The sequence below is a fragment of the Hyla sarda genome, chromosome 5 (assembly GCF_029499605.1).
Source record: "Hyla sarda isolate aHylSar1 chromosome 5, aHylSar1.hap1, whole genome shotgun sequence".
Taxonomy (NCBI): Eukaryota; Metazoa; Chordata; class Amphibia; order Anura; family Hylidae; genus Hyla; species Hyla sarda.
In genome coordinates, this window is record NC_079193.1 from 279877063 (window position 1) to 279891688 (window position 14626).

The window sequence follows — 14626 nt, forward strand, 5'->3', positions numbered from 1 at the left end:
ATCACAAATCGGCCCTAAATTCACATGTAAGGAGAACACGCCCATGGAACAAGTCGATCCCTCTTCTAGACTCCTCTTCCCCTTGGTCACACAATTTGCCCCCCAAAAAGTGGCATTTTTGTGCATATTCTGCAACTTTTTGGCATATATGTCACTGCCACGGCTCGCTGCACCTTAGTAAATTACCCCCTGAGCTAGCTACAGAATTTCCATGCAGAATACCATTTCCATTCTCCTTGGAAATTCTGCTGCAGCAAAATCCCATATCCCGGATTCCGCCACTGAAATTCCATTGCCAAAAGAATGACCTTTCTCATTCTTTTGGCGAAGTCCATGTGAAATACATTGTGGTTCATCAGGACTACAATGTGGTCTACCAGCAATGTTCACGTGGTCCTAGCGGTGACCGATTCAGTTGGCGCCAGCCACCCTCGGAATCTCAGTATGAACCCAGCCTAAGGGAGGGATCACACTACAGATTTTCCGAGTATGAACTTGAAATTGATTGAAGTTCATTCTGTCGTGTATGTCTAGTCAGTAAGTTAGTTGAAGATTCCGTGCGGAGTTTTAACTTTCTGTGCGCAATGAGGGCAGATTTTCTGTGTAATGTGGACGGATCTCCCCCATGGAACTCCATGGACAATCCACACGCATTCTGTATGGAAAGACCAAAATTCCGTGCAACAACCAACTCGCCAACTAAACACATATGATGGAATTAATTCCAAGTTTAGGGCTTGTTCACATGGGCGGATCTGCAGCGTATTTTACGCTGCGGATCCACCGAGGATGGACCCTACAGTGTGCCTTCAGATGTGCCTGCTCGGAGTGGCAATCCGCCGCTACGAGCAGACACACTGCAACGCGCAGTGTATTCGCAAACCTCGAGGCCGCTTCCCCGGCTCCCTGAGCTAGACCGAGAGTAGCCGCGACGTGTGCGAGTATACTGCACATGCGCGCAGCGACTCCCACATCGCAGTGTCTGCTCGTAGCGGCAGATTGCTGCTCCGAGCAGGCACATCTGGAGGCACACTGTATTGTCGGCGGATCCGCAGCGTAAAATACGCTGTAGATCTGTCCGTGTAAACAAGCCCCTATACTCGGAAAATCTGTCCCATTAAAGGGGTATTCCAGCTTTATACATCTTATCCCCTAGATGTATGATCGCAGGGGTCCCGCCTCTGGGATCTCGGTGTAGCTCTCGGCATCCTGTGCTGGGTGCTGCCTCCAAAACGGGGTTGTGATGTCACGGCACGCCCTCTAGTGACGTCACGCCATGCCCCCTCCATTCATGTTATGTCATGCCCCCTCCCATAGACATGAATGGAGGGGGCGTGGCAGGACGTCACTATGGGGTGTGGCCGCAACGTTTTGGAGGTAGCGCCCGGCATAGAATGCCGGGGGCTGCAAAGAGATCGTGGAGGTCCCCAGCGGCGGGACCCCTGCGATCATACATCTTATCCCCTATCCTTTGGATAGCGGATAAGATGTATAAAGCCGGAATACCCCTTTAACCCTCCCTAAATGTAAAGCTGTATGCCTGACAGGGCAAAGAGCAGTGTTTTGTCCGGACATGCCAGGAGTTGTAGTTTTGCAACAGCTAGAGACACGATGTTTGGAAAACACTGGTAAATAGCAATGTTTCTGAACCGGGGTGACTCCAGCTGTTGCCAAACTACAACTCCCAGCATGCCCGGACAGCCTTTGGCTGTCCGGGCATGCTGGGAGTTGTAGTTTGGCAACAGCTGGTGGCACCCTGGTTGGGAAACACTGGTATAGAGAAAACATTTAAGGGGTCATTTTCCAAATTTTTATACAGACACTCTGTATAAATCCTATGTATGCACATAATGCTTCTCTATACTGAGCACATAACATGGTTCAAGACAGATTGTGTCAGTACAGAGAAAACTTTGTTTAGAAAGCATAAATTTGTGTAAGTCAGCTGAAAAGTTATTTGTTTCCCTTGTAAAGCTTTAGAAAGGTCCACTGTGAAGTGGAAATGATAGCTCGCTGGATGTAATGCCTCTTGTTCTGTGCCCTAATTTAAATTAGTTCCCAGTCACAGAAGATGCTGCGGCTGCGGTTTATTCTTCACAGCCAGATGATATAAAACTTAAGCCGATCACTTGTAACTTCCATCTCGCCTTATTAAGGCACTAAACACGTCTTGGGTTACTGAAACTGCTTTCAACCCTGCACTTATCATATGTTTTTCAACATATGCATTATATAGCAATTTGACTACGTATAATGCTGCCACAAGCAAAGCCAATGCAGTAATGGAGGCCTTTATTCTATTAGCTTGAACTGATTAACTCATCCACGAAGCGCTGTTTGGCTACTTTATGGCTATGTTCACATGGTGGTAAATTCCATTGTGTGCACAGTGCCGCAGAATCCCATTGAAATCACTGGGACTGGGACTGCTACAGCGGAGTGTCTGTGCGGAATATTCCGGCATTCCGCTGTGTGAACGTATCCAAAGGTTAGGTTCACACAGATGTATCTGCAGACAATGGACCCCTACATTGTGCCTCCATTGGTGCCTGCTCATAGCGGCAATCTGCTGCTACAAGCAGACATCGCGGCTGCTCTTGGCCTAGCTCTGGAAGCAGCCGCCATGTGTTCAAATACACTGCGCATGAGCGTGGCGACTTGCACGTCGCACCATGTCCGCTTGCAGTGGCGGATTGCCGCTATGAGCAGGCACTAAGGGTATTTTCACATAGTGGGAATATGTGCGGAATGTCCACCTGGAAAACACAGGAGGACATTCCACACTTTTGAAAGTTCCAGCAGCACTTGGGCCGCATAAAAATGTACCCGACGCACAGAGGACAATGCATTTCCGCGCGAAATCCGCAGAAAGAATAGACATGTCTATTCTGTCTGAGGATGCCGCAATTGGGATTTCGGCCGTGTGAACAGTGCAGCAGAATTCCTTTGAAATCAATGAGACTCTGCTGCAGCGGAATGTCCGTGTGCAGAATATTCTGGCAGAATTCCGCACGGGCATTTCGCAGTGTGAACATACCCTAAGGTCGAGTGTCCGCTGCAGTTTTTGACACAGATCCATACCAATTCTAGCCTGCCGCAATGCTAGGAGTGAAACCCATTGTCAAAATCTGTGACAAATCCGAAAGAGAATTTAGCAAATGCTGCGGACCTCAAGCTATGCAACATGCTCATATTGGCTGACATTTATCATTGTCTTTAGACAGTTTTTTTGTGTCTAGAAAAGGTGCAAAAAAAAGGTGCAGGCAGGGTTCATCTGCGCCTTTTTTGCTGATTTTGGCAATACACATGTTATAGAAGGGTTTTATCAACTCTGCGTTTTTTGTGAAAATGTGCTAAAAAGGTGCAAAAAAGGCATAAAGCCACTAAAAAGCCTCTAAACTACACCAGCCCAGACTTAGCTTAGCTTTATGGTGTATGTCAAGAGAGAAATTTCAGAAAATGTGACCTGCACAAAATGTATCATATGCTTTGTGACCATTTAATGAATTTGGTGATCCTACACATTACCAGCACACAAAAAGGGTGTAAAAAAATGCTTCACTTACACCTACAATGATAAATGCTTCACTTACACCTACAATGATAAATGCCGGCCTCTGTGTGTGGAAAATGGTTGCAGCATGAGAATGAGAAATCTCATCAGCTGGGGATTGTACCTGCACAAAAAACCTGTGCAGAGGAAAAGTTGCCCATAGCAACCAATCAGCTTGCTTTTTTCATTTTTTTTAAAAAGGTCTCTGGAAAATGAAAGAAGCGTTCTGATTGGTTGCTACCGGCAACTGGGCAACTTTTCGCCTGCACAGGCTTTGATAAATCTCCTGCAAAGTTCACATAAATTTCCGCAGAAAATTCACAAGCATCTGCCAAAAATCTGCACAGAATTGTTGATGCAGATTTGGTTTTTGCTGCAGAAAACATTGGATTTGCCTTTGCACTATAGCCCTGATTCATTAAAGGGGTATACCAGGAAAAAAAATTTTTTATTTATCAACTGGCTCCAGAAAGTAAAACAGATTTGTAAATTACTTCTATTAAGAAATCTTAATCCTTCCAATAATTATCAGCTGCTGAAGTTGAGTTGTTCTTTTCTGTCTAAATGCTCTCTTATGACACGTGTCTTGGGAACTGTCCAAAGTAGAAGCAAATCCCCATAGAAAACCTCTTCTACTCTGTGAAGTTACCGAGACAAGCAAAGATGTCAGCAGAGAGCACTGTTGCCAGACAGAAAAGAACAACTCAACTTCAGCAGCTGATAATTATTGGAAGGATTAAAATTTTTCAATAGAAGTATGTACAAATCTGTGTTACTTGCTGGAGCCAGTTGATAAATATTTTTTTTTCCTGGAATACCCCTTTAAGTATAGTCACACCAAGGAATTGACAAGGAATTTACTTGACAAGGAATCTGGACTCATTGGTCCAGGTTTACTATTGCAAGTGCACAATTTGAGTCAATCTTACACAACCTACACCACACTAATTTTAGGGACAGATCTGGCAAAGGGATGTGGACTTGGTTTATGAAAGGTGGGGATTTAAAGGGGTACTCTACTGGAAAACATTTTTTTTAAACAACTGGTGCAAGAAAGATAAACATATTTGTAAATTACTTCTATTAAAAAAAATCGTAATCCTCCCAGTACTTATCAACTGCTGTATGCTCCACAGGAAGTTATTTACTTTTAGAATTTCCTTTCTGTCTGACCACAGTGCTCTCTGCTGACACCTCTGTCCATTTTAGGAACTGTCCAGAGCAGGATATGTTTGCTATGGGGATTTTCTCCTACTCAGGACAGTTCCTAAAATGGACAGAGGTGTCAGCAGTCAGCAGCTGAAAACTACTGGAAGGATTAAGATTTTTTAATAGAAGTAATTTACAAATATGAATTCGAGTAGAATACAGACATAGCGCACATCTACAATCTTGTATAATGATCTGATTGCTTCTCAGCACAATATCAAAAACTAACAGGTTGTTAGTATACATTTTTGATCTAAAAGTACAAGCCCACTCGCCACATCAAGGCCACCTATTCAGAGTGGGTCCCTAACCTCCCTAGCATAAAATGGCGTAGCACTGGGCGGCGACCACCACCGCCGCAACACCAATGCCCACAGGGGGGAACGACCCACTGGCAGAGCGGCCCCAATGCCTCTCAAACCAGTCTATAGGCCGCACCCGCCCGCAGACACAGCGCCACAGCAGCAACAGACGCCGCCCAGCACCACACCAGTGTGAACAAGGTGTAATGGCTCACTTACCTTGCTCTCCCAGTCAGACTGGGAGACTGCTAGGAGTGAAATGGCCCTAGTGTGGCTAATTACCACCTACTGGCAGAACGGCCCCACTGGTGTGGTGCTGGGCGGCGTCCGTCGCTGCCGTGGCGCTGTGTCTGCGGGCGGGTGCGGCCCATAGACTGGTTTGAGTGGCATTGGGGCCGCTCTGCCAGTGGGTCGTTCCCCCCCGTGGACGCTGGTGAGCGGCATTGGTGGTCGCCGCCCAGCACTACGCCATTTTATGCTAGGGACGTTAGGGACCCACTCTGAATAGGTGGCCTTGACGTGGCGAGTGGGCTTGTACTTTTTGATCAAAAATGTATACTAACAACCTGTTAGCTTTTGGAATTATGCTGAGAAGCAATCAGATCATTATACAAGATTGTAGATGTGCGCCATGTCTGTTTTCTACCTGAATTCACACTGTGATTTCTATCTTCCCCTTTTTTTTTTTTTGTTTGAACATGTGCTGCACTCTTCCCCACCCCCTCAGCCCAACCCTATATAGGTAGTAATTAGCTACATAAGGGCCATTTCATTCCTAGTAGCCTCCCAGTCTGACTGGGAGAGCAAGGTAAGTGAGCCATTACACCTTGTTCACACTGGTGTGGTGCTGGGCGGCGTCCGTCGCTGCCGTGGCGCTGTGTCTGCGGGCGGGTGCGGCCCATAGACTGGTTTGAGTGGCATTGGGGCCGCTCTGCCAGTGGGTCGTTCCCCCCCCCCGTGGACGCTGGTGTCGCGGCGGTGGTGGTCGCTGCCCAGCGCTACGCCATTTTATGCTAGGGACATTAGGGACCCACTCTGAATAGGTGGCCTTGACGTGGCGAGTGGGCTTGTACTTTTTGATCAAAAATGTATACTAACAACCTGTTAGTTTTTGAAATTATGCTGAGAAGCAATTAGATCATTGTACAAGATTGTAGATGTGCACCATGTCTGTTTTCTACCTGAATTTACAAATATGTTTAACTGGCACCAGTTGATTTAAAAGAAAATGTTTTCCAGCGGAGTACCCCTATAAGTAAAAGGCATGTGAAATGCACCACAAATTGCCTCAAACCTTTGGCGCATGATTCTGGTTCTGGCTAAAGTTGATCCAACCTTAAACTAAACTGCTCTTAGATGCTCCAGATTAATTAATCATCCTGATACACTTTGATAAATCTGATGCATTTGAAGACTGTCTAAAAATTAGACAGTTCTAGTAAATCTGGGGCACTAAGTCACTTTATGGGGGAAATTTATCAAAACCTGTGCAGAGGAAATTTTTTTTAAACAGTTCTCTTTAAAAATTGAATGAAGCAAGCATATTGGTTGCTATGGGCAACTTGGCAACTTTTCTCCGTGTAAGATTTGATAAATCCCCTCCCTATATGAACTAGGATTAAACAAGGGGGTGGATTTAGTTTTTTCACCCTAATGGTCTATTCACACCTACAGTATTCTGTGCAGATTTGACGTGCAGGATTTTCTGCTGCAGATTTCAATGTAAACTGAACACAGCTGGAAATCCTGCGCATCAAATCTGCACAGAATATTGTACGTGTGAATAGACCCTAAAGAGGGGTATGGACGCTACACAGGGCATCCCAGAGACATGTGCCAGAGCAGTCAAGGCTGGCAGTTTTCACACAATATAGTACAAAGATAAGGGTCCGGGCAGGCAGTGATCAAAATGCGGTGTCAGAAAACCAGTTACATCCAAAACAGCAAACAATAAGCACATTCACATGTGAACAAGAGCCAAGGAACACTGTTGCTAAGGATACAATCACATAACTGTTGTGCTCCGACCTGGGTCTGTTCTGCCCCAAAGAAAGGAGCCGAAAAGACCCTTTGCACAACGGACATCGCTGGGTCCCAACGGATCCCAATGACTTGAGGTCCATCGCGTGTCCAATACTTTAGGGTAGTTGAGCGGAAAACAATATTGGGCATAAATTATTTTTTTTCTTCACTCAACTCCTGTTCTTTTGCAGATCTGCAGAGGTTTAGACAAGAGGTGCTATTCTATAAGATGGGCACCAACAGGTGACCCATACATATCCCTTTGTGCCTGGTATTATGAGACAGGGAAAGAGGCATCAGCTGCCACTTATAAATAAACTTGAAAATGGAGTCTTTCGCAGTCTCATGCTTAGACGCAGTTCATATCTAGCAGCAGTAGGACTTGACATTTGGACCACAATTTTGCCATCTCTGGTTGCAGTTTTATTAAAGTTATTTTTAACTGCATATCTTTAACTGCGAGATTGTTTAAAATCTCACTAGCAATGCCCAAACTTGGCAATAAACCGTCAATATCCCCTTAATGGGATACTCCGCCCCTAGACATCTTATCCCCTTTCAAAGGATAGGGGATAAGATGTCTGATCTCGGCTGTGGCCCCTAGACATCTGGGCATTGAGCAAACTTCACTCCGTGTCAGATGACTGGTGATGCAGGGCGGAGGCTTATGACATCACGGTCACGCCCCCTCAATGCAAGTCTATGGGACGTGACAGCCTTCACTCCCCCTCCCATAGTCTTGCATTGAGGCAGCGTGGCCGTGATGTCACAAGTGAGGCGTGGCCGTGATGTCACAAGTGAGGCGTGGCCGTGATGTCACAAGTGAGGCGTGGCCGTGATGTCACAAGTGAGGCGTGGCCGTGATGTCACAAGTGAGGCGTGGCCGTGATGTCACAAGCCTCCGGTGCTGCACCCGACGCTTTAAATGAATGCCGGGTGATGCAGGGAGATTGTGGGTTGCCCCCGCGATCAAACATCTTATCCCCTATCCTTTGGATAGGCGATAAGATGTCTAGGGGCGGAGTACCCCTTTAATACAAATATTCTTTTACTAGAACACTATCTACTAGATGACAGTAGGACAAACTAAATTAACCATGGGTCTTTTCCTTTACAAAGTTAATGTTATTTCAACAAGTCTGTAGAAACGCAGAACAAAATTTATATTTATTTACAGCTAATATGAAATTATCAATCGAAAACTCAAATTTTATGCTTGACGGGAAGTTCATTCCATTGAGCTATGCACTTATATTAGTAGTCAGCAGTCATTCTATTTCTTTTTTTTCCCCACAACAGATTGCGGTACTGAATTTACATGAAGCATTAGCATTTAAACAGTATCACTAGCACAAATGTTGCTCGAGTAAATCACAGAGATTATATGCTGGACATTCACAGTATTTCATTACCGTATACTGGAGTGTAAAAAAGATTAACGTAATCCATGGTAGATGAGTAAACAAGTCAGAGGTGGTTGTTTATGGTTTGGGAAAGATGCAGGCTCCAGGGTCAGTCACCAGGCGCCTCCCATAGACATGAATGGAGGGGGTGTGGTGTGACATCACAATCCACTGCCGCAGGAACCCGACACTTGTTTAGAATACCAGGTGCTGTGGGAGATCGCGGGGGGCCCCCAGCAGCAGGACCCCCGTGATCAGACATCTTATCCCCTATCCTTTGGATAGGAGATAAGATGTCTAGCAGCAGAATACCCCTTTAAATGGTGCTCTGCTTGAAGCATTCCTGATAACAAATATTCTACAAAAAAGTAGGTACACAGAATTCATGATAATGCACAAAAATACACATTTATCAGTTCAGATTACATAAAAATACATAAAACAAAGTATAAAAACATAACATACATATATATATATATATATATTACATACAATAGGTGTAAATAAGTAGTGAATAAGTACCATATTTTTCGCCGTATAAGACGCACTTTTTCTTCCCCAAATCTGGGGGGAAAAAGTTGGTGCGTCTTATACGGCGAATACACCCCTATCGCGGCGTTCCCTGTGGCCATCAAAGGCCGGGACCCGCGGCTAATACAGGACATCACCGATCGCGGTGATGCCCTGTATTAACCCTTCAGACGTGGCGATCAAAGCTGACCGCCGCGTCTGAAGGGAAAGTGACAACAACCCGGCTGTTCAGTCGGGCTGTTCGGGACCGCCGCGATTTCACCGGGGTGGTCCCGAACAGCCCGACTGAATAGCCAAGTTAGTGCTTACAGGACACCGGGAGGGACCTTACCTACCTCCTCGGTGTCTTCTCCATTCAGGGATCCCCTGTATGGCCGGCGCTCTCCTTCCTCGTCATCACGTCGTCGCGTACGTGCGTCGGCGTGCGTAACGACGTGATGGCGGCGACGGAGAGCGAGGATACCCGGCCGGCAGCGGTGACGGGTCCGGAGCGGCGGGGAGACATGTGACTATTACCTCCTATGCAGTGGTCTTCAATCTGCGGATCTCCAGATGTTGCAAAACTACAACTCCCAGCATGCCCGGACAGCCAACGGCTGTCCGGGAATACTGGGAGTTGTAGTTTTGCAACATCTGGAGGTCCACAGGTTGAAGACCACTATTGGGTTCAAAATCTTAATTTTTTTAGATTTTGCACCTATAAATTGGGTGCGTCTTATACGCCGATGCGTCCTATAGGGAGAAAAATACGGTAATACATACTAGCCAACCTGCTTCCCCTATCTACATAAACAAACAGCACATCAGGGGGGGTTCCTGGGACCTTTCTGGGTAATGGCAGTTCCTTTGGTGAGGTTGACATAGTTTAGACATTGCCTATCTGACTATTTGGAATACTGTGCAGGGTTGTGAAATGTATACATGTGTGCATTCGGCACCCTTGGACACTAGTCTTTATTATATATACACTGCTCAAAAAAAATAAAGGGAAAACTTAAACAACACAATGTAACTCAAGTCAATGACACTTCTGTGAAATCACACTGTCCACTCAGGAAGCAACACTGACTGACAATCAATTTCACATGTTGTTGTGCAAATGGAACAGACAACAGGTGGAAATTATAGGCAATTAGCAAGACACCCCAATAAAGGAGTGGTTCCGCAGTTGGTGACCACAGACCACTTCTCCGTTCCTATGCTTCCTGGCTGATGTTTTGGTCACTTTTGAATGCTGGCGGTGCTTTTCCTCTAGTAGTAGCATGAGACGGAGTCTACAACCCACACAAGTGGCTCAGGTAGTGCAGCTCATCCAGGATGGCACATCAATGCGAGCTGTGGCAAGAAGGTTTGCTGTGTCTGTCAGCGTAGTGTCCAGAGCATGGAGGCGCTACCAGGAGACAGGCCAGTACATCAGGAGACGTGGAGGAAGCCGTAGGAGGGCAACAACCCAGCAGCAGGACCGCTACCTCTGCCTTTGTTCAAGGAGGAGCAGGAGGAGCACTGCCAGAGCCCTGTAAAATGACCTCCAGCAGGCCACAAATATGCGTGTGTCCACTCAAACGGTCAGAAACAGACTCCGTGAGGGTGGTATGAGGGCCCGATGTTCACAGGTGGGGGTTGTGCTTACAGCCCAACACTGTGCAGGACGTTTGCCATTTTCCAGAGAACACAAAGATTGGCAAATTCACCACTGGCGTCCTGTGCTCTTCACAGATAAAAGCAGGTTCACACTGAGCACATGTGACAGACGTGACAAAGTCTGGAGACGCCGTGAAGAACGTTCTGCTGCCTGCAACATCCTCCAGCATGACCCATTTGGCGGTGGGTCAGTAAGGGTGAGGGGTGGCATTTCTTTGGGGGGGGGGGCACACAGCCCTATATGTGCTTGCCAGAGGTAGCCTAACTGCCATTAGGTACCGAGATGAGATCCTCCGACCCCTTGGGGGACAATATGCTGGTGTGATTGGCCTTGGGTTTCTCCTAATGCAAGACAATGCTAGACCTCATGTGGCTGGAGTGTGTGACCAGTTCCTGCAAGAGGAAGGCATTGATGCTATGGATTGGCCCGCCCGTTCCCCAGACCTGAATCTGATTGAGCACATCTGGGACATCATGGCTCGCTCCATCCACCAATGCCACGTTGCACCACAGTCTGTCCAGGAGTTGGCGGATGCTTAAGCCCAGGTCTGGGAGGACATCCCTCAGGAGACCAGCCGCTACCTCATCAGGAGCATGCCCAGGCATTGTGGGGAGGTCATACGGGAACGTGGAGGCCACACACACACACACTACTGAGCCTCATTTTGACTTGTTTTAAGAACATTATATCAAAGTTGGATCAGCCTGTAGTGTGGTTTTCCCCTTTGATTTTGATGTTACGCACCCTCCATTCATGTCTATGGGAGGGGGTGTGACGGTCGTCACGCCCCCTCCCATAGACATGAATGGAGGAGGATTTGCATTACATCACAAGGGGGTGTGGAGTTATGTCACGTCTCCAGTCCCGGAAACAAAGAGCATTCTGAGACTGGAGACGCAGCCCTGCATAGAATGCGGGTGCTGCAAGGAGATCGCGGGGGGTTCCAGCAGTGGGTCCCCTGCAATCAGACAATTTATTCCCTATCCTTTGGAAAGGGGATAAGATGTCTTTGGCCGGATAACCCCTTTAATAAGCTGTAAATACAGCCCTGAAGAACGTTTTTTTTTGTTTTTTTTTTGGGGGGGGGGGGGGGGTTGGGTTTATGAGAATAAAATAACTGCAACAAAGATAAAGGTTAAATAAGTAATGATATAGATAACTTACTTGCTGATTCCATGAGTTTTCACTGTCTATTAGCTGTTGTTTTTCATGAAGTAAGTTGCTATATAGTTTTCTTCCATCCTCAATCTGTATGTCAGTGTTCAACAAGTCTGCAGAGTATTCTGCCCATGTTTTCTCAGAGTTGCTTAAATGATCTCTGTTTATAGAATAATAAAAAATATTCCAGGTTAATGATCGATTTTGCATGCTATTCCATTAAAGGGATATTCCCATTTCAAAGATCCCATTTAACCTTGTAGTGCATGTCAAAATAGATATGTTTCCAAATAGTTATATCTTTTAAAGAAATGGTCTTTTGCCACCTTCCCTTGCTGACAGCTCATTGTCAACAAGGTTACAGAACACCTCTGTGGAAGTAGTGGTGGGACTGGTGGTCACATCATTCCATTTTTCTGTGCATAGCGAAAGTGCCGGCGGTTTTGGAAATTGCAGGGGGCATGGGCAGCCACCTTACAAATATCTGAGCTTTCATCCTCAGATTTATTCTCACAGTTAGAGCAGGACCTTTGATCATGTGATCAAGAAGTCCTCAACAGTCAGTGTACGTTCACACGCGCGGATTTTCGCAGCGTATTTAGCTGCGGATCCGCTGGTGAAGGCCCTGCTCTATGCTGGCTTTACATGTGCCGGCAGACACACTGCAGCGATGTGTGCGGCGTACTCGCACATCATGGCCACTCTCCCTGCTCTGAGCTAGGCAGAGAGCTCCCGCGATGTGCGAATTTGCTGCGACTCGCACATCGCAGTGTGTATGCTCGTAGTGGCGTATTGCCGCTACGAGCAGGCACATGTAAAGACAGCATAGAGTGGGCCTTCACCAGCGGATTTGCAGCGTAAAATATAATATATTATCCGCACGTGTGAACGTACCCTTAGTGTAAGCCTATGTGAGCAAGATAAGAACTAGTAAGGTAATCAAAGTGATGTGTGGGTCTATCTGTGATTTTTGTGTATCCCAAAGTATGTGATAGTGTGTGTGCTACTGGGGCCACGCACATCTTAGTGCCATACTGGGAAGCTGCACTGAACCTGCCATAGGACAGACAAGGTATATAGGCAGTATATTCCTTTAATGTCATGTGTAAAGACACTGATAGTTAAGGGTGTTGTTAAAAGGTTAACGCAACTGCTATTGGGTATGTGGTTGTATGTCATGTAAGTTGTGATAGAGCAAATAATTTGAAGTGGAGATAATGCAGGCCACATGTTTTTAGACTCCACCAACATCCCCTAAAGTGCCTATAGTGTTTTTAGACTCTAAAAATGTTCCAAGACGTACCAAACATATACTCTGTATATATACATCTAATAAAATCTATATAAGCATCTAATCCAGGCATTTATAGACTATTTGCCCACCCCTTACAGTCAGGCTGTGACTAACAATAACTTAGAGACTTTTAAGGTGTTAAGATAACCACTTCTACCTGCAGAATTGCAGATTCTTCTTTATATCAGCCAGTTTAGCGGCCATGTTGTTTCTCTCTTGGTTAGCTTCTTCAGTAACTTTCTCAAAACTCATCTGGGCAGACTTCCGCTTTATTTCTGCCTCATTTAGTAATATTGTTGCCTTAATGAGAAATTAACAACAGGGACTAAGATTAAAGTAAGAACATAATTCAACAGGAAATTACATTATAAAACTGGAGCCAGGTTGGGACGTTAAAACAAATACTATCCAGCAGGGAAAAGACAAGCTTGTGGCTGTCACTTCATGTAAATAATAAATCTCTGTTATCGTAAAAACCCATTTAAGATGTAGGAATTTCTTGGAAACTGGATGGCCACTTGGCACAGATGTCACTAAATTGGAAGTTAAAAGTCATCTAAGAATTGTGTGAATAGACCCATTACTCCTTTTTTGCCAGGCTGTCTATTCCATTGTAGTTCAGAAAGATCCTGAGCACCGGATTCATACTAGAAACATTAGCAGTCTAAGGACAAGCTCAAGTGGGGGATTGGGTACTGGTGGGGGATTTTAGGAGACACCAACATTCAGCAGCTGGATATGTGCAGGATAATACTGACTCATTTACAGTGAATTATTGTCCATCTGAGGCTCCCAGACCTAAGCAGAAAATCACACTTGATGAAAATGCACAACATTGAGACTATTTCCACTTCTAACCTGTGTTCAAGTGTACATATCCAATAAAAAAAAAAAAACAATTACATAAATGTTTATGCAAAATGTGTCATCTTTATGAAACATAAACAAGCACATACATGTTTAAAATGCTGGCAGACAGCTGAGGAAGGCTCCCACACCGAAACGCGTCCTTGTACTACACTATGACCTAATAAATCTTCACTGTGCATTACTGGTAAGTGCTGGGTATCATCTTTCTTCTATTTCTACAATAGAATACTGTTAAAGGGGCAGCAAAAATTTAGAATTGTGTGTAGAGTGGTTAGGGTGCTGAAACAGTGAAAAGCCAAGGACATGTAGGCAGCAAAATCTGCAGAAATGAGTCATGCCCAGAAGTCATCATAGTGACCTTGGTCGGTCAGAGAAAAGGGAAAAAGAACAACTCCAATCTGCTGTGAGTCACTGGATTTACGCATATTCATTGCATTGTACAGCATGATTATATTTTGCAATGTGGCTTAGTACAGAGTCATACAGACTCCACATGTAAGGAGAGATATTCTCCTCTAGAAGCAAGAATAAGGATATTTTCTTTATGTTCTCCCTTGCTTTTGAAGGATTGGGTACATTTGAAGTTTTGCTGTAAGACACTATGATTTTCTTACACCCTAGATAAATAAATATTGTATTAGC

At 45.4% G+C, this 14626-nt stretch overlaps 1 protein-coding gene across 10 annotated transcripts in view; it reads right to left on the reverse strand.

Moving 5' to 3' along the window:
- Nucleotides 1–14626, reverse strand: part of CCDC178 (coiled-coil domain containing 178) — a 372333-nt gene that overhangs the window by 246461 nt on the left and 111246 nt on the right. For all 10 annotated transcript variants that reach the window (XM_056521798.1, XM_056521799.1, XM_056521800.1 and 7 more), the window contains exons 7-8: nt 13272–13414; nt 11827–11980 (exon numbers count right to left, since the gene is read on the reverse strand). In XM_056521798.1, coding sequence (XP_056377773.1) covers nt 11827–11980; nt 13272–13414 — 297 coding nt within the window. The remainder of the gene's footprint in view (nt 1–11826; nt 11981–13271; nt 13415–14626) is intronic.